The sequence below is a fragment of the Pholcus phalangioides genome, unplaced genomic scaffold, assembly GCF_987345545.1.
Source record: "Pholcus phalangioides strain wild (caught in Gottingen) unplaced genomic scaffold, Ppha-v1.0 ptg000042l_1, whole genome shotgun sequence".
NCBI lineage: Eukaryota > Metazoa > Arthropoda > Arachnida > Araneae > Pholcidae > Pholcus > Pholcus phalangioides.
Window position 1 is genome coordinate 33,260,952 of NW_028301628.1, and position 26,814 is coordinate 33,287,765.

Here is a 26,814-nt window from a genome sequence, read left to right on the forward strand (position 1 = left end):
ACAATGACCGAAGTTTAAAGTAGGTTTTTGTATTTTGATAACAAACAAAAAAAAAAAAAAATTTGAAACGGTATCCACGGTGGAGTTAAAAATCTATAGTTTCTAAGCCGGGATGGCCAACCTTTTTCCAAGCCGTGTGCCACAATCAATATGCGTACCACTCTACGAATTGCAATAAGCAGACCATATACGTCCCGTTTTTACGGAATATGAGTTTCTCTACGTTCCTGCAAAATATTGTTCGGCTGTCTTCTTATTTCCGTAAAGATGTTCAGCTTGTCTCTCTCTTAAGTTCCAAATTTGCTTTTATTATCGAAATGCAGATTGTGTAGTGTACGTATCGGTAAAAGTTCATTTCTTACTTAACCATTAACCATTTAGGCATAGACACCAGAATCTGAGGACTCAGGGTGCTTTAGACCCCCCCCCCCCCGAACAAAAAAAATTCACGAATAAATAATGAGATCGTATTATACGATGCATGCTCCCCTTCATGTGGACGATCTTGAATCTGGTACACATGGGACGTCCAGCAACTATGCCCGAAGGTGGAAAACAGAACAGAATCGTACTGAATATACAGGGTGATTCAAAAAGAATCATCCGATTAAAAAAAATCATAACTATTCAGCCATTTATCCGTTTTGATCGAATAATGTATAGGTAGAAAGAGGGAAATCTCGAGTTTCACGCAGTTGCCGACAGGTAGCACTAATGGTCTTCCTTCGGCCGCCACTTCAGTGTTTGTCAAAATCGTGACTGCACAACAGAAATAGTTTTTTGTTCTAAGCTTCGCGAAGTGTGAGTCTGAAATGTGATTCTGTAACAACTGTTCATCGTGCTTTTCGTCGACAATACCCTGGAGTTGAACTTCCTACCGCTCAGAGCATTAGGCGATGGTATAAACAATTCCGAGACACGGGTTGTCTGTGCAAAGGGAAACCCCCTGGCCATCCATGCATGGCCATCCACCACGGAAATGTGGAGTGCATCCGGCAGAGTCGCGCACGTAGTCCACAGAAATCCACTCACAGTGAATGCAAACATGCTCGCAAAAGTTTGGGACGAATTTGACTACCTTATAAACATATGCCGTGCATCCCAAAGTCATATTGAGGTGGACATATTGAGCACTTTTAACTTGGTTTGTAAAAAAAAACTTTATGATTAGCCATGTGATATAAAATTAATCTTAAGTGCCTACATATTCAATATTTTTCGTAGTATACGCATTTCAAATCGGGTGATTCTTTTTGAAACACCCTGTAGATTTCATAATCATTATTTTGAAAGGTCCTACCACACTAAATATAGGTTTGGCAGACCATCACTCATAAGAAAAGGATTGTTTCAAAGTGTTGGAGAGAATTTTTTTGTTTGAAAAATAGAATATATTGAATTTCATTGATTTTTGAAAATTGTTCACGTGCCACTCCTAATACCATGGCGTGCCACGGACTGGCCACTCCTTAATTTACTTCCACAGTTAATAATTGAGCAATCTTCACGCAAATCTTTTTTCATAAATTTAAAATCATGATTGTAAACTCAAACAAAATTAAATTATCTCTTTGTTATTATTATAATGTCTTTTACCTTTTTCTCATTATTTTGTACCCTCTTACATATAACAATTATTTTCCGGGACTAACAAGCTAACTTAATCCCAAAATGCTTTGTGTCTGCGAGTTTTGATTGAATAAACAGAATTATTTTAATCTTAACTTAAATGCATGTTTAAAAATTTACATCAATTTTTTTTTTTTAAATTTCTCAAACATATTATTTAAGTAACCAGTCATCATATACAGGGTGTCCCATAAATTCGCAAATACCGTAATTTAAAAATTAATAAAAATTGAAGAAATATTGACGTATTGAATGTGGTTCGCGAGAAAGTTATTCTCACAAAAGGGGACTTTTTTTTTTTGGAATAGAAATTAGTACAAAGTGTTGTCGATAGAAGGCCCAGCACAAAAGCAAAGCACTGGAAATATGGAGAGTGTAGGATAAAAGCATGGTGTAGGATTGACAGCTCGTTTTTGAATTTCCTTGTTACTGGTGCTTACATTAAGTTACCATTGTGGTAGACAATTTTGCAGACAAAAGGCACTATTGGTGAAGTTGTTTTGCATCAGTCCCGAATCGTTGAACTTGTAGGGCTCTCTCTAATAGGCATATTTCCAGTTATTTGCTTTCGTGCAGCGCTCTGTCGAGAAAAATTTGAACTAATTTTTTTCTGTAAAAAAAAAAATCTCCCCCTTATTCAATGAGAATGACTTTCTCGCAAACCACATTCAAATTTTATGAGTTTTAAAACTATTTATGACGGACTTATAGGACACCCTGTATAAGAAATCGAGTAATTTGGTCATGAATTGGAAGAGCGGTCGAAAATAAGTTAAAATCAGTGACATAAATATTCAAACTATTTGGAAATTGCACAAAATTTTACAATCCTTCAGCACTTTCTTATTTATTAATTCTTTTTCCAGTATCGAAACTATATTGGTAAGGAAAAACAGACTAGGCTTCTTTTTTTTTTAAATAACAATAAGCATTGCATTAAATTTATCCTAAATCAAATTAGTGAAGAATCAACTAAAGTGTTGAAATTGCTTCATTTGATATGTTGCGTAATTGCACTACTCAACTTAATTAATGTTGTGGGGTGGGGGGACACAATAATTTTTCTTTTTTGGCGGGAGAAGCCGCCACCGAATCGCGTTTGTCTGCGCATTTTGTGGGACGGGCCCTCGTCCCTTTTGCCACGCCCCCCAAAGCTATATAAAAACTTGTACGGACACGGCGGGAAACATTTTTGTGGTGCTACAGAAAAATTGGTACATTTTAAAGGCAAAAAACACGTGCTGTGTGCAGAGCAGAAGTTTCGAACAAAATTCAGCTCTGTTTTCCCTCATCGAGAGATTTTATTACTCTGTGTTAAAGAATGTAAGTACCATTACGTCGTTTTTATTAAATTATTCTTATAAAGAATCAAATGACTTTTTCTATGGGAAATTTAAAAAAAAAATTGATTGAAATCAGTGTAGGAAGTCAGTCCTCTAGATCTTGTGTATATTTCAATATACATCGTGAATATATAATTAAAAAAACAGTTACATATACCAATTTCTTTTTTCAAAATTTTATGGCATTTTAGAAAATACATGTTTTAATGTCATTTCAATTCAAAATAGGACAGTATGTTATACTTTTTTTAAATCTAGAAATAGGTGATTCATTGTCAGTGTTATTTTTAAGACTTGCTGAACTTTTATGTGTTCAGAGATTTTTAAAATCACATGAAATTGGGATAATTGTAAATAAAATTTAAGTTAACCCTCTATGGTCTCATGGATATTTGAATATACATGACAAATACATGGACAAAAAAAAAACCCAATTATATCAATTTCTTTTCCACTCTTTTTTTTTTTTTTTTTGGTGTTTTAGAAAGTCATTTCAGTCAAAAGTCATCTTTTAGTCATTTCAGTACTAAATACGGCTTTATACATACAATATTTTTTTACTTACAGACTTGATTCCTTGTCGGTGTCATTTTTAAGGCCTGCTGAAATTTTAAGTGTTCGGGGTATTTTAAAACTGCGCTAAATTGAGAGATTTGGAAATGAAATTCAATGTAAAAATCCTCCGAATTATCTAAGAAAGATTTTATCTGTTCATAGATATCATTAAAATCAAGGCAAACTATATATTCCTCCCTTAATTAATCATTCTATCTAATTAAAAAAAAATTACCTCTAATTAATTAAATTGGTGTTAGTTAATTGATGTATTGTTTTAATTAAAAATATGCTAATAGCATCGATTTATATCAGTGTATCCACCAATTTATCCGCATTTATAAAAAAGTTTTTTTTCTATACGTTTTTATGGAGGTGAACCATAGAGAGTTAATAATTAATAACTATTCAACTTTGTAAAGCAAGATTTTACCAGTTTATAGATAAAATCAAATTAAACTGTACATTTTACCCTTAGGTTCCTATGGTATATTTAAATATACGCATCTCTAATTAATTACATTGTTCTGCTGATATATTTTTTCAATTAAAAATATTAATTTATATCCATATTTGTGAAAAAAAAATTCAATGTAATTTTATGGAAGTGAGCGGAGGGTTAACATAATTTCACATTCGGCATCATAGTTTTAATTTACGAATATTTATTTCTCAGAGATATATTTTTATATTTCCATGAGCTAATTGGGATTTTTTAGTGTTATATCTCACTCGATACTTATCATTTTATGAGTTACGAATAAAGATTGTAAAAAATCAAGAAGTTATCCCTACTCTGATGATAACCATATTTTGATTTCGGCAGTGTTTCATCTCTAAAAAATTTTTTAGTATATGTGTGTATTTGAATTTTTCCCTTTCAATAAAATATTGAATTAAGTTTGGTTCCCTCTATATATATTGAGGCTCTGTAACATCCATATTTTTATGGGAATTTTTTTTTGTTCAATATTATTTCCTTGTGTAGCCTATACATTTAATCTTGTCCTTTTCATTTCTTTTTTGGGTTTTCTTGTCGAGTAATTTGCCTATTTAGAATTTGTGTGTTTGTATTTAAACTGTCCGTCTCTAAGGTTTAGATAACGAACTTTTCTTAAAATAACAAGAAAAATACGGAGAGTAAAATTAGTACCTTTTAATCAATAATACCTCAAGAATTTCTACATTTATGGAAAAAAAATTTCTACGAAGAACATTTTAGAATATTTATAGTATCAAAAATACAAAAAATGGCTGCCTGAAAATTTTAGAAAAAATTCAGATTTACAAAAATAACAAGATTTCAATATAGCTAATAGACTTTTCATTTTTTTTTAAGAACCTCAAAATTCATTTTGCAAACACATTTTTCTTAAGTATGCCCCATAAATTCCGAATAGGATTCAAGTCATTGATGGCCAGTCTAAAACCGATACATTTTCGTGGTTAAAGAGTTTTTTTGTGGCAGCAGATCTTTGAATAGACACGTTGTAATGTTGAAGTGTTTGGTTCTTCCAAATCTTCTCCAATCAGTAGGAAATTTTTCTTGGGGATCTCCTTTAAAAAAAAATCAGAATTTTCACGACCAATTTCAAGAGTTAAGGAAGCCCGACCATAACAAGCAAATGCTGCTTATACCATTATTGAAGCTCCACCTTACTTACTGTCTGCTGAAACATCCTTCTGGAACATGTGAGTTCCATTTTTTTTTTCTCAGAATATATTGAAGAAAGGTTCCCGTCCAAAATTACGGTATATTCTTTTGTACCGCGCCCTCTATAAACAAAAATTTGAACTAAATTGTTTCTGTAAAAAAAAAAAAAAAAAAAAAATCCTTTCGTGAAAATCATGTTTTCGCAAACTTGCATTCAAATACACCATTCCTTCAATCTTTATGAATTTTTAAACTGTTTGTGAATGCGAGCGACAACCTGTACATCAGGAGTGCAAAATCTCCGGCCCGTGGGCCAATAAGTTCCCTCCGACCAGTGAAAGGTGTTCCTTCATAAAAGTATCAATATACACACACATTACAAGATAAAAGCCTAGGCTGGCCATATATTTCCTTCATAAAAATACGGGAAATCGGGATGCCGCTGTGGTGGTCAAGTAATCTTGAGGACCTGCGTTCATACAGCCCCCCACCTCCGATGCCACAGTGATGGTCGGATTATGCATTCAATTGCAGCCAAAAAAATTGTCAAATGTAAGTAAGGTACAAACTGTATTGGTTGCCTGTGAGTAATTACAGAAAGAAAAAATTCTCAAAGGCATTAATTTATAAGTTGTGGAAATAATCTCTCTCTCTCAATTTTTGGTTTCAAAAACTCAAGAACCTCATTGAGAAGAAGAGAAAAAAAGAGGCATTTTATGAGCGTTTGGATGATCAAAATTTCGGGGATCGTTCGTAAAATTCAGGTTATATGGTCACCCTATGCATACAAGTTTCTGGCCTACGAGCGGCAGAGTTAGCGCATGTCTGTCCCGCGGACTGAAAAGGTTATGCACCCCTGTTCTAAATCAATACATTTTTACTCATTGCAGCTTACAGTAGCTCTCTAATTCCCACCATTGGTAGCGGATTTTCAGCAATTTTAGTGATAGTTGGCCAATTTACTTTACTTCCCCTTCCCCCCCCCCCCCCAATTGACAATTCTTTTGAGCTGTAATCAGGAAGTTTATTTGCCTTTGACAAATTTTTTCAATTATAATAGGCGTGTTTACTTGTTTGCCCTTTTTTTTTGGCGATCTGTCGTATTTTAATGAAAGAAATATGGTCAGCCTAAGTACTTATCGTGTTACGTGTATTGATACTTTTCTACCGGAACACTTTCGTAGGCCGGATGGAACCCCTTGACCGGCCGCATGTGGCGGAGAGTTTTTTTTTTCTTGTTTTCTTTTGATTCATTTAAAAACAGTTCAAATTTCACTCACAGGTGGCGTTGTAGAACGAAGAACTCGACATAACATTGAATGCAACACAAACAGTGCATAATAAGCCTAATGTTTATGATAATTTGCGTTACATAAAACTACCATACTCAATATGAGCGAATTTTCATCCGTTTAGAGACCGTGTAGTCAGAGATAAAAAACGGACGCTCATGTATTGAAATGTGATAGTTTTATACAACATAAATTGTCATTAATATTAATTATGCAACGTTTGTGTTGCATGTTATGTGTTGTGCCGAGTTTTCCCACCTTAAAGCGCCACCTGTGAGTGAAATTTGAACTTTTAAAAAAATATATTTAAAAAAGCTGTAGGCCACGCGCGGTAAGTATTTTGAGGCAAATTTAATCTTTTTTATGTCAATTGATTGAATTGTTACCAACTTTTAAAATGTGTTCAGGACTTCTCGTCTAACTTGTGTATTCTTATTATCTATTGGTATAATAACAGATAAAGAAAAATGACGTAAAAATAAGTCATAACGTTTTTTTATAGTTGACTTAGTTTGATGTCCAAGAAGCACGTGGAAATGACGACTAAAACGTTCGTCGTCTATTTCTCGGCCGCCCTGCTGCTTCTGTCACTGACAGCTTCATCGCAATCGTTGCTGGAGAATCCAGTCACCGACAGCTTGGCAGTTGATGGCGACACCGACGACAATGAACTACCAAAGTATGATCCTGCAAATGCCATCAGGCAATCAGCCCGGAATGGAGGCGAAACGGAGATGGTGGACGCATCCGACATCCAAAAGTTGAGGGACCGGACAAACGCCAATATATCGCAGACACTGTCAAACACGAGTCTGGCTGATCTGGAAAGCGACAATCTGACTCAGCTCCTGCAGTCTCGTTACAGAGAAAGGTATGTGTCTTTAATCAATAAAAGTCAGTGTTTTCACTCGAATCAGATTAAATGTGATGAGCAACATTTCCCAAATTTATTTCAGGTCGACACTGGACACGCTACGCGATTTCAAGCTGCGCGAAAACCGTTTTTTTAGTTTTTTTTTATTTGGCCGCTATGTTTTAAAAATCGCCCGCTCTGCGCGAACCACACCCAAAAAAGCGGATTTGTGCAGCTCAAAATCGTGTAGTGTGGCCGGTGTGGATCCAGCGTGAGTTTCGTGGACAACAGGCGGTTTGTGCTCGGTTTGAGAGAAAGAAAGGTTCATATAAGCAGACTTGGTAACTTAATTGTTGCAACCCTCATCCCGACCTTTGCAACTCTTTACCACCTGCTATCCTTAACATTACTAACTTATTACCTTTCAAAAGACACATGAAGCAATATCTTTTTTCAGTCAGTGACATAGAGAGTTTCTTTTGATTTGGCTATGCTCCTCAATCAGTTAAATTATGAATCTATTTGATCTTAAGCATTGCAACATTATATTGATTTTTATTTGCATATACTTACCTAAAACTCATGCAATGCGTATTTCATAAAATTGCACTCCTTGCTGTTGCCAAAAATACTACAAATTATGTGAAAGTTTTGTTTTGGCATTTGATTTATTTCATTTATTTATTATTATTTTTTTTTTATTTATTTTTTTTGAAACCCCTCCCCATTTTGTGTGTGCGTGTGTATGTGTTTTTCTAATATTTCGTTTTTCCGTTTTAGTTTGTTGATGTTGTTTACTAATAAGTAACTGTGTTCCTTATTATTCATTATAAATTTGCAATGTATCATCCAGTATGGGTCTCTAGACCCCTTGGCTGATTTTTTTTGTTTCATCTTGTATTTATGTAAAAAATTAAAACAATAAACAATCTCAATCTCAAACCCGTGAGGCTTCAAACAGAAAATCAAAGATGGATTGTGTCTGACGCTCTGACTTGCTCATTCATATGACTGATGAAAGAGAACGGGACATTCCGTTATTTGCCCGTAATTTTGCCCTTTTTAGCGAACCTAAAGAGGCTTCTTGGATCACGTGATATTTCCCTCTTTCTTTGAGGGACATACAAACCGTACCCAAAGCAACCAACATGGCGACTTCCTCGGCAGCTCATGAATGAGTAAAAAAAAAGACATAAATTGAGGAAATGTACAAATGAAAGATTTTTTTTATTAAATGAATGCCAAATATCCAGATTTTTATTTTTTTGGAGTTCAAGTTATCTATCTGCATGTCCAATTATCTCAATTGCTTATCTCAATAGCCATTATTAATTTTAAAACGAAACTTAACATTAAAAATTTATATGAATTGATGCAGTTGAGTATTAAAAGGGAATAAGGGGACATAAACTCAATTTTCACACTCAAGAAGATATAAATAAAAAATTTAATGAAATAAAATAAAAAATTGAATAAAAGCTGGACCTACTCAAAAGTAGGTCCACTAATTATTTTATATTTAATTTTTTGGACTTCGTATCTTTAAGCAAACTCAATATTTCGAAAATATAGAATTCAAATCAGTTTTTATAATTATTAATGTGGCGGAAATCCTCACTAAATTTCTGCATTTCTACAGTAAAATCGGCAATTTTGACATTGATCTCTATGGGGATAATCCTGTACCTGTCCCTCAAAGTGATGCTGATGATGATTATGACGTCTATTCAAAAAGCCTTATTTCAGTTCGTAAATTTTACTTTGAATTTGGGGACGAAGATAATTCACAATTTTAAAAATTAATGTTACATGTACCATTTTTAGTCTTTACTTTCGTAAATAAATTTTAGTTCACTGCGGACTTGCTGCAGCACTATTCACCCACCAAGAGCTGTTTATAAGCAATGCAACTTTGTTAGTGAGAATCGACGCTGTCCCGTGGTTAGGATCTCAATTCCCTTTCGGCCCTTCCCTCAGCAGCTCTCCTGCATGCGTCTCAGCACTCCTGCATGCGTCTCCTGCAGCTCTCTCCCGCTCCCAATGTTTTCTTCGTAACGACTTTGCTCTATACTCATGAAATATCATAGATGGAAGCAAAATCGCATTAGATTTGGATTTTGACAGTGGCGTCGGAAGTGTTTTAAATCTGCGTGTATTCGGCTTGAGCTTCACGTGGGACATTATTTCTCAAAGTGTGCGTCGCGGCTCATAGGGGCGTCGTCAACCTTTGTTGGTGGCACCGCGGTTATCTGGAGATATTCATTTGTATGCCTATTTATGCGTTGGAATGTTTTTTTCATACGTGAAAAATATCTTATATAAACTATTTTGGGGAGCAGCAGATGAACCATGAATTGGTAAAGAGAGCCGCGGACAACCGGACAAAAGTTTGAGAACCACTGATATACGCTACGTACGCTACAAAATACTGTGGGTGCTCGAAAAGCGAAAGCCACTTTATGCGTTCAATTGGAGTCCTTGTGAAATCGGATATCGTCAGTTAATTGAACGCAGCAACCTGAAAGTGAGAGACAAAACTGCTAAGAAAACAAGTCATTTTCGTTTCCAATGAACGAAGGCACGTGTTACGCTATTTTATTCTCGTAAGAAAAAAAAAACCATTATTTATATTTGAAGAAGACGTGTCTGAAAGAACACCAAGACTTGCCGCAGATCTTGCCAGACAGCGTGGGGACACGAAGAAAGACATTTAACATGTTTCCTGTCTTTCTCATTCAATGAGAAACTTGCCGCCAAAAAATGTTCTTTTTTTGTATCACGATCCAACTTTGTGATTCGAAATTTCGTGACTAAATGAATCAAGATACAGGGTGCCGAGCTAAATGTATCAAGGTACGAAACTGACTAAGTCAGTGTTTCCGAACATTGAGGAACACCCCCCCCCCCACAGTGAAGATCAATGAATATTGCACTGCGGAACCCTCCCCCCATAACGTCAGAATTCAATTTTGATGGGTCAGTTCGTCAGGTCAATTTAGACACCACCCTCCCATAAAACCAAAGTCTGTTGTTTTTTTGATAAAAAGAATTTAATAAGTTAAAATTTCACAGCCCAAAATGTGTCATTCATGCTATGGTAGTAAATTAAAATGATCCCGCGAACCCCTTACAAAATACTCACAAACCACCGGCTGTCCGCGGACCGCAGGTTGAAAACCCTCTGACTTAAGTGACTAGTTGAGCAGCTAGCCGTGGTACCCTACTCTATCCCCGCAGGGGATATAAGCTGGATATCTCGAAGGGGCGTGGGCCATGGTGGAAGGAAAACCTGGGGAAGACGATGCCCCAGACCGAACGAAGAAAACGTGATGTTCACGGCACATTTATAGATTATTGTCAGTATTTCCCCAACCTTTTTGATGTCACAGACCCCTTGTAGGGGGTCAATACACCGTGGACCCCCCCCCCCTTCTCCCTTGTAGTGTCAGAAGATCAATTTCGACGCCACCCTCACATAAAATACAAAATGCACTGTTTCCTATAAATTTGCATATCATAAAAAATTGAATAAGTTACAATTTCACAGTACAAAATAGATGAGTAACTTACCTTGGCCCGGTGAATATGATTCGCCATACGGGGGTTCCCCGGAGGAAGCATTTATTTATGCAAAGATAGTAAATGAAATGATCTCGCGGTACCCTTACTACATGGGCGTAGATACGGGGGGGGGGGCGTAGGGGGCATTTCCCCCCCCCCCCAGGGTGAAAGGTGAAGTTGACTGATCTAATGTATACGTATATGCATGTATGAATTGACATCATCATCATTGTGCCCCACCCCCAGACTTACAAGTCTATCTCCGCCTATGTTCGCGGACCCCTTACATTTACCTAAGTAATTGTTTCCCAACCTTATGGATGTGGCAGACCCCCCCCCCCCCAATCCGTAGTGACGGTCAATGCACTACGGACGTCCCTCCCATAACATGACAATTCAATTTTGACGGGTCACTTCGTCCGGTCAATGAGTACCGGGGGGGGGGGGGGCCATGGGTGGAGATACGGGGGGGGGGACGTGGGGGGGGGGCATTGCCGCCCTAGACTCAAAGATGGAGTCGACTGATCTTATGTATATATGAATTGACATCATCATCATCTTGCCCTCCCCCCAGCAATAATGACCGTGCCCTCCCCAGACTTCCAAGTATATCTCCACCTATGCGGGGAACCCCCGGGTGTCCTCGTATCACAGTTTGAAGAACAACGAAGAAAGTGATGTTAACCTCTGGGTGCATCTGGTTTTTCAGAGCTAAAGGCAGGGCCATAACTAGGACTTTTTGACCACACCCCTGATTACTTATTATTTTAAGTTGCACTGAAAAAGGACAGTTCCTAAAGTTTGTTTGCAGGTTAATAAAGTTCAATGTGAGCACATAGTGGCTTTGCAGATGCACAGACGGTGCTCGATCGCTTGTCAGGTGTTCAGTAGCATTTGAGGTGATACTGAATCCACCGCTGCAGAGATACGTTTCTTTCAAACCACGTGGTAGGCTTCGAATTTCACAAGTTTCTTTACAGTTCGTACACTGCGTTAAACTTGCATCACTGATTTAAATTCAGCTAGCCTAAGCACGCATGACCCCTTGAATTGTGGCGCAACATGCTGCTCTCTACTACTGCTACTATAAACCGCACATGCACCTAGTAAACATTCATTTGAGGAATTTCTAAAGGAATGGTGCATGTCGGAATATGCCGTGTATGTGTTGTGTATTTTCGTCAAATTTGTTTCAGAGGAACAAATGACGTGCCTGTCACCGTGATGCAGACGTTTTGCCACCTGGCTTCCGAATCTGGAAATGAATAACTCGGCAGTATATTTTGCTTGTACTATGTAGGCTACTGCGCGTGATTTTTAAATGTTGTATAGGCCTGAATTTTTTTTTTGTTATCTCTGTAGGAAGACTTTTCCATAAAGGCCGGGATTACACTACAAAAGTTTCACAAAATTTCTTTTATAAAACTTCTTGAAAAATGCAACCAATGAGCGTATCGGTTACATTCGAGCGAATGTAAGAAATAGGCTTATCGGTTGTTTTTCTTTGCCCCCCCCCCCCCAAGTTTTAAAGTTTTGCAAAAGTTTTTTTCATTAAACTTGTACAGTGTCATCCCAGCCAAACAGGAGATCTGCTTGCATTTGTACCTTGGAATTAGAAAACCACGGAAAACCAACTTCAACCGGCAACACCATTCCCCTCCCCCTCCATACTGGCAGTCAGCGGAAGTCTCAAAGCAGCTGTTGACAGTGCGCATGCGATACCGTTATAAAGCATTTGTATTCAAAAACTTGCAACTATTCGTTATTGTAGATGCAGCACTTCCGTAACTAAGCATGTATGGTTCTCTCAGAATAAGCTAATACTTTTGGATACCCTTAGACCGGACACCCTGTAATTCCAAAAATCTGCAAATAATTACACATTAGTCGCGGACATCTCGAGGAATAATATTACGCTAGATCTATCTGGAGATCTTGTGACAAGGTCTGATAGCTCCGATAATTGTAATCACTCAAAGTGACTAATAAAAATAAAAAATAGTATCGTATATGTATATAATGAAAGGCTAATCACAGGAATTCACCATTCGTGAGCTGGGGACGGAAATGGTGCAGACATTTTTGTTTTCTTTCTTCTCTTTTCTCAGGCGTTAAACTTTCACCTCAAACTTTGACCTTCATAGAAATACAAAGCGCTCATATAGAATTTCAAGTCTGGGGAAAGAGTAGAGAAAAAACACATTTTATGCCACTTTGATCAGCCTACGAGCTGTTCCAATGAAGCACATTGTACGGTACATTTTAATACATTTATTATATTCTTCGTGTTTTAATTTTAACCCTCAATGATCCAGTGTATATTTAACAGTCGGCCACGCTTAATAGGAAATGAATGATTCCAGCGAACAATATCCGATTAAGTGTGGCATCCGATTATGCGGGGAATAATTCAATTGCTGTTTAACACCGGTAGCATAGTTTGTATATTGAAAACTGGTGAAGGATGAATATTAATAAAGCTTCTCCGACAAATCCGACATAAAAGATGAAATGAAAAAATTATGTTTATATATAATCACAATTATCACCATACCTAAGATTTTCTTTTCATTAAGTAAATTGGCGCTCTCTATTGGCTCAATATTGAACAAAAATATAATAATCAAATGTACGGATTGAAGACAACTTAAATACTTAGAGACCTACCTCTCTCAAATGTATTTATCTTAACCTGTAACATATTTTTCATTAATTTCAAATGTTTCATTCAATAAAAAACATTATGTGTGTAAGGGTTGATATGTATTAACAGTTGACATGTGAAGCGTTATATTTGATTGAGCGGGGGAAAATCGTAATCATAGTAATAGTAAGTAGTAAATCGTAAATAGTAAATCGTAATAATCGTATGAAGCGGGGAACTTTAACATTGGGAGAAACTTTGGTGCGGGATGATTTTATCCGTTTAAGTAATGTATCTGCTATCCGATTAAGCGGAACTGACTGTACGTGATGGCAAATACATGCTCTGGTCAAAAAACTCATTACACCGATTTCTTTATAAAAATTTATCGATTTTTCTTTATTAAATTTTTAATTTGAGAAAATAAAAAATTCAACGTTATACTTAGTTGTATAAAGCTGAGTAATTTCTTGGAATCCGCTTTCATACGACTTCGTATTGAAGATGACATATTTTCGAAGGTAGTAAAGCTTTATAACTTCTTCGAGGGCTGTAATAAAGAGCTCAAAAGCTCCTCCGACGCACACATTTTAGCTGAATAAGTTTTTGAAAAATATACATGGTTCATATGATAGTCGTGTCGACCTGAATTAACTTGCGAACGGAGAGAGCTACAGCTATGCAACTTAGAAGTGACTACGTGTACATGGAACGGTCTAAAAAAAAATAAAAAATTCACCCAACATTTGGATAAAAACTCACCGAGATATCAGTGATTGAAATTCTTGACTTTTGTCAATTATCACAAGCATCACCGTACTCTTTTATAAAGATTTCTGCATTTTAGCACTAAAAGAAAGCTGGAAAAATAAAAAATATCAATCACTAATATCTCGGCAAATTTCCATTTAAATATTACGGAGTAAATTTCTTCTGACAAAACAGAGAGGCATGTAAATTTCACAAATTCAATTTTTTTAAAGATTTTATATATAGAGCTATACACAATTTATTTCCCTTCTCTTGAGTTGTCATTTTACGCCATGCCTTTTTATGTATTTGATTGGGTGAGGTAACCCTACCATATCGTTATCTATAGCTTTCTCCTTCTAGCTCGACAGGGCTTTCCTACGCATTGTATACCACGTGTTTTCAACCGTTCAGACATGGGGTCAAATCGAAACTTCCTACGAATCCCGCGGACCACCAACTCATACTGAGGTATTTCGAATTGTAAGATGGAATCCAGATTTACAAGGGCTTCCAATATAATGCAGTGACGTCTTTCTTGAAGGGCTAAAGGGACCCCCCCTCCAGAATTACGGGGGGGGGGATTAATTGGAGACTTTTATTTATTCTGAAAATATATATTGTATCAATTATCAATTTTGGTTGGTTGTGAAATCATTTCTTTCACTTATTCTGAAAAGTTTTTGATCAACCACTGCTTTTAATTATTCTGAAATTACTTTGTATGATAGTGTCATTATTTATTTCGGTAATTCTGAATTAATTTCCATCACTAATTTCGAAATTACTCCTTTTCTTGATGGTGTTAAGCTATTTCTTTCACTAATTCTAAAATTATTTGTTTCCGAAATTCCAAAGTTATTTCTTTTAGTAATTCTGGAATTATTCGTCCTTAAGTTAGATTAATTATAATTATGTAATTATGTCCTTAATTACGAAATAATTTCAGTAATTCTGAAATTATCTCTTTTATCAATTTTGTAATCATTATATCTTTCAAAAGTTCAATTTTTTTTCCCATTAAGAACTGTTTTTTGGACATTTTCGTAATTTCTGTAATTATGTATGCTTTCATGGATGACGACTGTTTTGCCGAAATATTTGAATTCTAAAATGCTGAAAATCAGGGTAAGGAACAGTGTATGAAGCATAGAATAAGTTTGTCAGTTTATACGTTTTCTTTTCCCCCTTCATTTTCAGCGATTTTCGAACTCAACTATCCAAGTGAATAATTTTACTGAAAACAGTGAATTTTTTTTGTTGCGCTCAGGAAAAATAGGGCAAAAACTTTCTCTCTCATCGTTTTTTCAGGATAGGATGACCAAATAGGAATTCAATTTTTTTTATTTGAATAACTATACAACTCTTTGCAATATGAATGACGTATCTGATGTCTTACACGTTAGTTGGATACTTTCCCACCTGGAAGTATACTTCTAGGATCAACGATTCGCGTTTTATTCCGGGATAAAGGGACTTTCCTAAGCACATACGGGAGTGTCCTATAAGTGCTAATGTAGCCTTTATCTCATCAACCGTCTGTCACAGAGGTATAGTTTCAATTTAAACAGCGCTCAAAAGGCCTTCAAAAATTACACTGTAATTATTATGAGAATGAAAATACAGTGTGTCACAAAATAAAAAAAAAAAATCGAAAATTTTTATACTATCTCCTTGTCTTCTAACTTCCAATTAGAAAGTTGTTACCCTAACTTTTCTGAGTCCAATAAAATAACTCCTATGTTTTTAAGCGCAATATTCGCTGAGATATTCGAATTGAAAAATCGGAGAAAAGTCGGGAAAAAGACAGCATAAATGAAGGAAAGGAGCATTGTTCGTTAGTTTTTGCTGCTCTTTCATAACTTTTCTCCGATTACTGAATTCAAATATATCGGCGAATATTTCACTAGAAACGTGGAATTTTTTTCTGTTGACCTCAGGAGATACAGAGGAACAACTTTTTAATAGTAGTTGCAGGATAAGGGGACCGTATAAAAATTCAAATTGTTTTCCATTTTGTGACACTGTATTTTCACTCTCAAAACTGGTACAGGGTAGTATTTTGAGCATTTTTCAAATTGAAAAATTTGAAAATTCCTTTACGACGGACGGTTGATCAGATAAAGACCGCATTAGCGCTTACAGGACACCCTGTATATAATACCAATCGAAAATATGTGACTACTCATAAACTTAGTTTGAAGCGAGCCACCTGTTAGATTGCACAACAAACTTCTCCAGTAATTCAGCATTCGGTAATCATAAGGAAAATACTTTTTTTTTGGGAAATGAGAAGCTGAATATAATAGGGACTATCATCACCTTAAAGAGCTCGTGCAATATTAACTTACAAGACTCTCTCTCTCTTTTTACGTACGCCTTTTATTTTTTTAAATCATTATTTCAAACAAAACTGAAGAAGTTTTGGCTATTTTCCCACAACCGAGAGTTACGAGAACTTGTTGACGATTGATGTGTGAAAGAAAGAATTGGATGATCTCTTGAAATACTTTGCGTACGTGTACTTGGTTTTTCTTTTTTTCTTCTTTATCTTGTTTACCACGAGACGTACGGAAAGAAAAAATTGTTACGAGTGTGTTTACAGGAGACACAAGTGAGAGGAAAAAAAAAAAAAATTCGGGCAATTATAGGATGTTTTTAGGATTCGCCAGGTTTTACGAAAACAAGTTTAAGAGAGAGTGTGTGTGTAAAAAAAAAAAAAAGGAACCGTCTGGCTTCTTACTTGTAATTATCCGAAACGTCTAACGTCTACTACCAAAGTGGAAAAGAAAACAAAATAGAGAGAAAGACGTTAGAGAAGAGAAGAGAATGGAAAAGACACGCCATCTCTATTCATTTCCCCTCTAACCTGTCGCTTAAAACTAAAAATGCATCTTGTGGCAGACGGCGATGCTTTTGAACGTCTTGGAAAATGGTGAAACCTTTCATGTGAACATTTGTCCGAGACATCTATTTCATCATATGTTCGTTACGCGATCTTCGAAATTGCGACGAATCCTATAAATTACGACACCTAATGTTAATCGAATCCATCTCAGCTTTAATCCCATAACGCTTATGAGTTGTACACGATTCAAGAACCAAGCTTTTTTTCCCCGAAAAGTCATCCTGTTGCGGGTGTTAACATTGGGTAAATATGCGAAATACACAGTTCGCACTTAATACAGTGAAACCTCGCTACAACAATACTCAATATGACGATAAATCTAATCTACAACGATATTTTTCCAAATCTTGTTTGGAATTGCCTTTAATCTAATGCTAAAAGAAAAATGGAACCAGTTTCTCCAAAGACTATCCAAACCTCGAAAAGCCTGTTGTTTTCGAAACTCCTTTCGATGCAACGATATCCTTTGCTACGATATATCTATCCCTCTATAACGATGTTTCGAAACTCGCTACAACAATTTTTTTTATATTTCGCCCAAAATCTACGTTCAATATATTTTTCAATCCCTCACCGGTTTTTGTTCTTTCGAGGATGTTTAATAACACACACATTGTATTTTGCACTATGCATTCAAGAGCGAAAGAGAGCACGTAGGGTGAAGGTGAAAAGAGACTAAAAATCTCTTACTTGCCTTATCTACTATACTTTTTCCTATTATAGTGTTTTTCCTTTCTCCTTCCTTTCTCTAACGTGTGGGTACGTTAGGACGAGGTTACCAGATTTATCGCCGATTCGTCAAATAGAAGATAATCCAAATTTGTTGCCAAAAAGTTTTACGTGAAGTGGTTAATCAACTAATCATAATTATAATATTTTTTGCTGCTAATAAATAATTATAAATACATTTTTTATGGGGGTACTGCACAACGCTAATTCAGGAGAGATGCCAGCAACAACAGCATAAATTTGGCGGCACCTGAGAATAATGCTCGGTGCCGCAACTGGGGGAGGGAAGGGCAGGGTGGAAAGGTTCTGTTGCCCCAGGTGCTGCACTAGGTAGGGTGCCAAGTTTACTTTTTATTCGTTCAAAATTACGAGGAAGGGGGAATGCTAAAATAGATACCTGCCCCGGGAGACAGAGTTAATTTTTGTTTCTAGTTGCGGGTCTGATAATGCTACCTCTCGATATAACACGATAACCCCCTGCAACGATATTTTTTCTTGATCCGCAGAGCATCATTAATACGATAACGATATAACGATAACACTTGATATTTTTGCACTTAGAGCATTGTATTTCTAGCTGATTTCACATTGTTTACACCAAGATCCATGTTGAATCAGAAAAGAAATAAACATTTCTTCGCTAATAATGTCTATAAACTGTCCATTCGACTTGGTTGGGACCAGATGGTGGCCAATCCAAGTGTCCGAGTGATACCCCCCAATGATTTTTCCTTCCAATTCCCCCCAATTTCTCATCGTCTTCAAGAATATATCGTTACATTTATTTGTTCATTGGACAGATAAATATGATCATTAAATATGCTGAGAGACTCAGCTAACTTCAGTTTGCTGGCTCCCGGTATTGCTGATCCTAGTGCAGACCAACACAAATTACTAAGATCGTAATGCTTTTTCTAAAACTTGCTGTACAATATAGCCTATTACAATTTTTTTTCGGCCTCTCAGTGTATTTTAACACTCAGAGTACTATTACAAAGCCATTGTTATATACATGCTATATCCTTCTTAAACCGCCATTTCTGTTCACAATTATTGTTCAAAAACACATCATTCAGTCAGAATGACATTTTCTTTTCTTATAAGATACTAGCAAAAATACCCCGTGCTTTTCGGGTTTTCTTCAATTGCTGGGAGAATTGAAAAAGGGACAAACCATTATAAAGGAATAAACTATGATACTAGCACAGCATCAAAGAAGAGGCAAACCATGGTACAGATATGTGCATGTCTGAAACGCATTGTTTGGGAACAACGGTAACCGAAGTAAACATTCCGAAAATGATTGTTAGGGCCTAGGAACCTTTGTTGCCTGTTTTTCGCCCATTTCTGGCATTTGCCCAGCTCTGACGAACTTTTAAAGTAGCCTATGGTTCAATCCCGGCCCTGTTTGGTATATAAGCAAAATTTGGCGACTATCGGTCTAAAATTGCAGATTTGTATAAAGAACAAACATACTTTCACATTTACATATAAGATTCTTTTCAAACTATTTAGCAATTCGTTCTAAGCGTAGTTGTTAACAGGAGCGTCTGTATTTCAAACCCGTGGATGTTTGGTTGAATGTTATCAGTGGCGCCGGAATCGAGCGCCAGCAGTACCTTGCACGAGCCCAGAATTAGTTCACAAATCGAAATTCCTTACATAAAGCTTAAGACGAGCACCGACAATCTAAAAAGTTCCTATGCCTCTGATTGTCGCGTAGGAGATTTCGATTTATAAATTAATTGTAAGGGAGCTCGGCCCCGTGCTACAAAATAGTGTGGGTTTTCCAGCATTCCCGATTCCCACGCCACTGGTTGTTGACATTTAAATTTGTACCTGGATAATCGAGGAAGTATCAATTGGGCCACACCAGGTTAAAACAACGAAACACTTAAAAATTATTTTTCGATTCATCAAAAAATTGCATCTATCGCAGGTGATTTAAGATCAAATTATGATGGAAGTCTTCTTCTTTCATTCAGAAAACGTCAAGAACGCCTTCTCGTGATACAGACACAAATTCTCCGAAGATTACGGATGAATCGTCAGCCTAACATCAGCGCGAATGTTTTCAGCGAAGAAGAGCAACGTAGAATTAATGCCATCGTGAAACGCGTTCACCAATTCAACCACAACGATAACAGCAACAGTGAAAACTCCACTTCGGATCCTAGGACTGCTTTCGAACAGCAATATGGTGACGACAGCGGAGCCACTCCAAGAACTTTCAGGTTCCACACCACCGTCCAGAAAGTACAAAGCTTTTATCCTTCTTGTGAGTATTTGAAAACGTTAATACATTCTGGTTAAAATTTTGGTGCGATTCACTTTTCCACTGATGCATATTGACTACTGAAAATTATCTATAGTACTCAAAACCTGCTTTTATAAAAATGATATGCATGCTGCAATGCATACGTTCTCAATTCATAGCCCGCGGGCCAAATGTGACCCTATGAGTCATCTGATGTGGCCCCGGGACCGGTTCTGGACATTTTTCAAGAGTAAGCGAATGATATTTTGGTGAGAAAAAAATCACCTCTTCCCTTCAGTTAGCGTCCTAAAAAATCGGTCCCTTTCGGTTAACGCCTTCGGAGGTAGCGTAGTTCGCAGGACTCAAGATCCGGGCTCTGTGTGGCCCGCTAGTTTAAACCTAACTTTGTGAAAATGAACTAAGCGAAACGTTTCCCAGATCGATCAATTATGTGACCCGCGGTTCCACATCACTTAAGTGGCTTGCGGGTCATTCTCAGATTACTTGAGTGACCCGCGACATATTTGAAGTTCCCTTAAATGGCTTGCGGGACATCACGAGGGAACAGTGGTTCGATTTCCCATTGAGGCCTAGGAGCCCGTCCCCCCCCCCAAAAAAAAAACTAATAATCGCTATCCATCTCGTATTAAATGTGAAAAAGTCCGTGAAACTTTGAACCATGTATGTAATAGGTGCCTTGATTTAGAACAACTCACCTTTGTATGTATGTAACCAGTATAACGTATTACCAGTAGTCATTTGAATTCTATTTGATGGTTTCGTTCAAGGTTCGTTGCCGAATAATACAGAGAAAAACATGTGGGAACTCCCCGGAGCTTTGAGAGTTTACTACGAGCTTCCTTTGAGTCGTTATTCTTCAGGACCTGAAATGATCGTGATTCTTGCAAGGCTACGACTCTACAAAGTGTCTCCTGTCCAACCCGACGTATCTGATCCTGATCTGGTGTATCTTTCCCGCTACAACCTCATAGATACTCTGATTCACACTTCTCCATCGAATGTTATCAACGTGCGCGTCTATCAGTACGTGAAACCTCTTCGTTCCAACAGGAAAGGTGAGTTTGAGATTTAAATTTGGAATTTCGACTTCGTGATACGTACGCAAATTTCTCAATCACACCTTATACAGGCTGTCCCAAATCGTTTGCTCAGCAGTGTTCTGTCTCAGCAACCGTTGACTACAAACATATTTTGAGCTACAAAAAGTTTTCAAATGAGCTGCGGTTACTCAAAATGTCTTTAATTTTCCAAGGAGGTCGTATACATGAAAAAATAGAAAAGTTAACTTTTTATGTTGAGCCTGTGTCCTAAAACTTCCAATTAGTTGAAATGTTTACAATTACAATATGAGCGGAGATATTTGAATTTGAAGTTTTCAGCATTTATCGCCAATGATTGAGAGTGTGGTTCATAAACGCGAAACGTAAATTCAATTCAATGTTGGAAAAATTCTGTAATTGTCAAAAAATGTAATTTTTATTTATTGGGAACACAAAAAAAATAATAATGAAATGGTTAAGTTCCTTCTATTTGTGTACAGTCCCTAAACACGACAACTTTTGAGCCAATAAAAACTTGCCAATACAGTGATAAGTTGCCAAAACATAGTGCTTCCGTATTTTTTTGCAAATAACTTTTCATCAAGGCATTCACATTTCAATAATCGAAACTTTTTCTACACGAGCACTGAGTAAGAAAACAATTTATTTTTTTATGTACACGACCTCTCAGACAAATTTTGATATTTTTAGTAACTACTCGTCTGAAACATTTCAAAACTCCTTCTGATTGAAAGTGTGTCTCTAAATTCAACAGTTGTAGAGATATCTGCTGTGCAAACAATTCGGGACAGCCTGTAGATATCGATTTGTGCATTTTAATTTGCACAATTAAAACAATGATTTTCCTTTTTTTGTTCAGAGAGGAAACGTTTGGTGGACACTCTGTCACTACCAGTAGAACACGAGGGATGGGTAGACTTCAATGTGGTGACATCTATCAATTTCTGGCTACGCCACAATAACAAGAACTTCGGCTTCGATATCGGGGTCGAGGATGCTTTCGGAAATAAGCTGAATCCTAATCTCTTCTTCCGGACCATGAACTGCTCCTGCAAGGAATCTAGTACGTTTTAAACGCATATTTTTATTTTTGGAATTTTTCTCGACACGTGAGGAATAATACTACTCTTTATGTTATAAAGACTTTTTAAAGCCGGGTCCACACCCGGAGAACTGCACAGAATTCAGCAACGCAAAATCTGGTTTTAGGGTGTGGCTAGCTCAGCGCGGATGATTTTAATGATTATTTAGCGTAGCCACATTCCAAAACCAGTTTTAGCGCTGTGGAATGTTGCGCTGTTCTGCTGCCGAGGAGCCGGCTTAAAAAGCTACACTCTATACGAGATATTTTCAGCGTTGAATAAATCACTCCTTGTTGATTGAGTTTCAATTTTCTTTTATCTTTCGTAGTTCCTCAAGACCCTCCATTCCCACACATAATTAAGATAAACAGAGAAATGATAGGAGAAAATGACTCTTCGCTCTTTGACAACGAGACCTATCCGACTTTGGACTTGCAGACAGCGGACGTTACAACTTACGACTCTACCACGAGTTTCCATCTGTACCAGCAGTCATCGTCACCTTTTCCCAACGGAGAAGAGTCCAGCCGGAGGGTTATGAGAAAACGACATTTATCTCTACGCCAGCAGCAAGCACAACGGCGTAGGCAACAGCTATCGGCGGTCCTTCCCAGGAGTCTGATGCAAGAGCCTAGTCAGGAAGGATCTTGCAGGAAAGAAACAGTACGGGTCAGCGTTTCTGGTCAGTAAGCTTTTCCTTGCTCGTCCTGTCATTAAAATTTCAGCAACCAATTTCTTCACCACTATTTATTCATCGATTCCCCCCCCCCCCCAAACAGATCTCGAACTGGAAATTTCAGGAATAATTTTTCCTTCATCTCTATTTATATTGATGGATTTTCTTTTTCTCCGATAGATCTAAAACTGGAAAATGTCGTAATATACCCTAAAGAACTTCAGTGGACTTTCTGCACAGGATCCTGCACTTCCACGGCTTCAGAAGAGGAAACCCAGTTGAGTCAAATGCCTTGGAATTCGAACGCTTCTTCATTCAGTAAGGTCGGTGGTCTATTAAGGTCCATCATCAAACACATTAGATTGAATTCGGTGAGTTTCAGATTTGAAAAAAGAAGAAAAGCACCTCTCTGTGAAAAATATGAAAAATTTTGTTGGTTTTTGGAAATTATAAATCGCATCTCTTCTTTTTTCAGGAACCAAAATGCGTTGCGGGAAGTTACAAATCATTGCCAGTTATTTACAGCGGCGGAGAAGATGACGAACTCGAAGGTGCGATCCTAGAGGATCTCGTGCCAACGGAATGCTATTGCAAGTCATAGTTAAGGAGATTTTGTTTTTCCGAGTCAGTGATGAAAAAACTTGTACATATATACCTAATTATCCATCTGGAAATTTCTCTGGTCAGTCGACGAAGACCGCAAAGACGAAAGGAGTGGGAAAATGGACGGAATTCAACGGAGCATTCCATGCAAAGCATCAGTAGTAGTTTTTGGACAGTGCGGTTGGCAAACATGACTGGAAAAAAAATAATCAATTGATAGTAGTTTTTATTAAGTATTTTCTTTTGTCCCCTTCGAAAAAGAACAACCTAGATATTTGTTTCATATATTTGTCATTTTCAAGAAGGCGACTTAAGATGGTCTCGGCGTGAATAACGTTGAAGGCTTCTCACAGACGGGTATTTTTTTTCGCTTATATATCTTTACTTTTCATTTTCTTATTTCACTACTATTTGTTTCGTTCATTCAAAATGGTTTTAGAAACATTCAATTTGTTGTATATTTGCCGAATTCATGTCATTAAAAAAATAAGCAACATAGCTATGTAATCCTTAACTAGAAAAGGAATGGCAAGCACTAAAGAGTGCGGGTTATCTTGTTCAAATATCCAGAAAAAAATCAGGAATGCCCCGTAATGTGACGATATTCGAAAAATTAGGCTGCAGATCTCTTGAGAATTTAACGACAAATTTTGTAAATGTGTCATTATGTATGCTACATATTTTGCCAGCAGACAAATAGAAAAATGGTGTTATCACAGGAGGATATGGCTTGCCTTTTGCTACGGTGATACCACTTCTGCATATGCTCTTATCGATCACAAATCTGATTTCTTCAGAATCAAATAAGGCCTCATTTCATGTGTCTAAAAATGTTAATAAGTACAACTGTCGGATTCGGCGCTCAAAATATTCCCATGACATTGTTGAAGTTGAAGAAAACCAGAGTTCTAAAATCAATTTGTGCTCTCTCTCTCACGTGATATGGCGTGGTCCATTTTCTGAGACATCTGTAATGGTACATATTTACCTGGATAACGGTGGAACTTCATGCTGTACGCCAAATGCAGCATTTAGAGCCGAGTTATCTTCTAGCAAGATGGGGGGTGGGACCTATGCGCTAAGGCACACATGTCTTATAATTTTAGAAGAACTTCCCGATCAGACACGGTGAAGAAATGGTGGCCAGACCACTGGATATGACTCCACTAGATCTTTCTTCTGGTGATAGGATAGGAAATACGAACCACAAATCAGAATCATAAGCCCTCAATTGCTAAGAAAGCTTTTTGTAAACTGTGGGAGATGTCCCACTGAAACAGCAACATCTTGTATAGCTCATAAAGAAGCTTCAATTTTGCTAAAAAAAGTTATCTTTTTCCTTCTTATGCCAGGGAGTTCCTAGTTAACATTTCGTAGGTTCATCGTGAATGTTTCGAAAAAAGTTATTTGAAAAAATTTAATTACCTTCCACCTTATATATATACTAAAATATATGCAGTATTTTTTAACAAATGAAATCATTCGCAGACGTTTGACCAATTATCAAAAGTCTAATATTGATCGTGGTTAGAACCGTGTGGCATATCAATATTAGTTTTGAAAGCACATATTTATGATTTCGCACGTGCTTGGTGTTTTCCGGCAACCCTTGCGCACAAACGAAAGCCGTTTTTAATCACGTCGGCAATGTGTGCATTTCGTGTCGATATGTGTGACAAGCTTGATCCGTCAGCTTCCCGTCAAAAAAAATGTTCATATTCGTATTCCTGGCTGCGAGAAAGACACCAACAGAGCTTTGCAGTTAAATCCTAACGCTAGAAAATGTTGGCGAAATTCTTAAATGGGTGAGACTTTTTATGAAGGCCTCTAAAGAACTTGGAGAGTCGGGATGTTTTATGCACATCAAAGCTTTAACCTACACTTAATACACACACACTAGATCGTGGAGTATTACAGGTGACCGGGAAAAGGACGTTCACATTCTCTTCCAGCCTTCTTCAGTCTCCTCCATTCACGAACCTTTCCAAAATTCATAGTACAGTAAAAACTTCGATTAACCGTCAGTTTCTGTTATCTGTCATCGAAAAAAAAACCACAGAAAAAACAGGCCGAGGTTTTAAGGTCCAAAAAGATTGGATCACAGCTATGGTCTGTGCAAATTCCAAAGGCAATCATAGATTACCCCTGCTTGTAATTGGTAAATCCAAAAAATCACGTGCTTTCAAAAATTTAAACATGAACGCATTGCCTGTGAACTATTATGCCCAAATGTCTCTTTCTCCCAGTGAATACAGCTCCACTTATCCAGCCTATGGGCCAGGTCATAATTGAAAATATAAAGCGACGTTACAGAAAAGTTTTTATCGAAGGCTTGCTTAACTTGATGATGCCAACGAATTTCGGAAGAGATACTGTTTGGGCTGACCTTATAGTGAAGTTTATATTGATCGTTTTGTATAATGAAATACAATGTGTATGTAATATTCACGCTTTTAAAGGATTTTATTTCCGTTTCGTCCCAAACCTGAAATGAAATCACGTTACTGTACATATGTATTAAAAGATTTCTGTTGTCCGTCACAGCCCTAGTCCGGACGGTGACGGTTAATCGAAGTTTTGCTGTATTCGGTCAATACACTTCACAGATCTGGCAGTGAATCTCTTCCGGTGTCACATTTCTTGCGGTCTGGACGCAAATAATGAACTTCATCTCAAAAACAGCAGTTGAAGACTCTTTCTGGTGTGATCAGTTCGATCTTACACATTTCCACCATACTGCATACTATCAACAAGATTCGGGATGGCATCTGCTTATGAACAGGGGATGCCGTAAAAAACTGCACGTGTGCAAATTTACAAATGAATGCGTATTCAACAGTAGGATTTTCAATCAATTATAAAGATCAGAGCAGCGTCTTGCGCACAATTTTTTTCTTCTTTTCCGGTGTTTTTAACGTTCATCATTTCATGGCAAAAAAAAATAATTGCATAATTAAATTATGCCATCTATTCAACTCAGGAAAATGTAAATACTGTGTACGTTTCGGAATTATATATGGGTAGAGTCAGTATTTTCATTTTTATGTAAGAAATACATTTTATTTCACACGCGTGCCAGAGGCTTGGCGTTTTTTTTTTTTCTCCTTGACATTATCTCGTGTTGAGGCATAGTATTATGATAGCGTACATGTTTGTAAAATTGATGTAAAAAAATAAAGTTTTTTTCTTTTTTTAA

The 26,814-nt window shown here is 36.9% G+C and overlaps 1 protein-coding gene across 1 annotated transcript; it reads left to right on the forward strand.

The window, feature by feature from the left end:
- The first annotated feature begins 2,813 nt into the window (after positions 1-2,813).
- LOC149064919 (uncharacterized) lies at positions 2,814-26,814 on the forward strand. Its single transcript, XM_089254980.1, has 8 exons — positions 2,814-2,952; positions 6,976-7,344; positions 19,904-20,196; positions 20,964-21,251; positions 22,117-22,320; positions 22,668-23,021; positions 23,196-23,386; positions 23,491-26,814. Exons 2-8 carry the CDS (start codon positions 6,989-6,991, stop codon positions 23,614-23,616), a joined length of 1,812 nt encoding a protein of 603 aa, XP_089111106.1. The 5' UTR covers positions 2,814-2,952; positions 6,976-6,988; the 3' UTR covers positions 23,617-26,814.

Excerpts from the sequence above, each read along its gene's own strand:
- LOC149064919 (XM_089254980.1), top strand. The coding sequence starts at position 6,989 with ATGTCCAAGAAGCACGTGGAAATGACGACTAAAACGTTCGTCGTCTAT. Across the intron at positions 7,345-19,903 it reads CAGTCTCGTTACAGAGAAAG|AAAACGTCAAGAACGCCTTC; the intron begins GTATGTGTCTTT and ends TCTTTCATTCAG. Across the intron at positions 22,321-22,667 it reads CTGCTCCTGCAAGGAATCTA|TTCCTCAAGACCCTCCATTC; the intron begins GTACGTTTTAAA and ends TATCTTTCGTAG.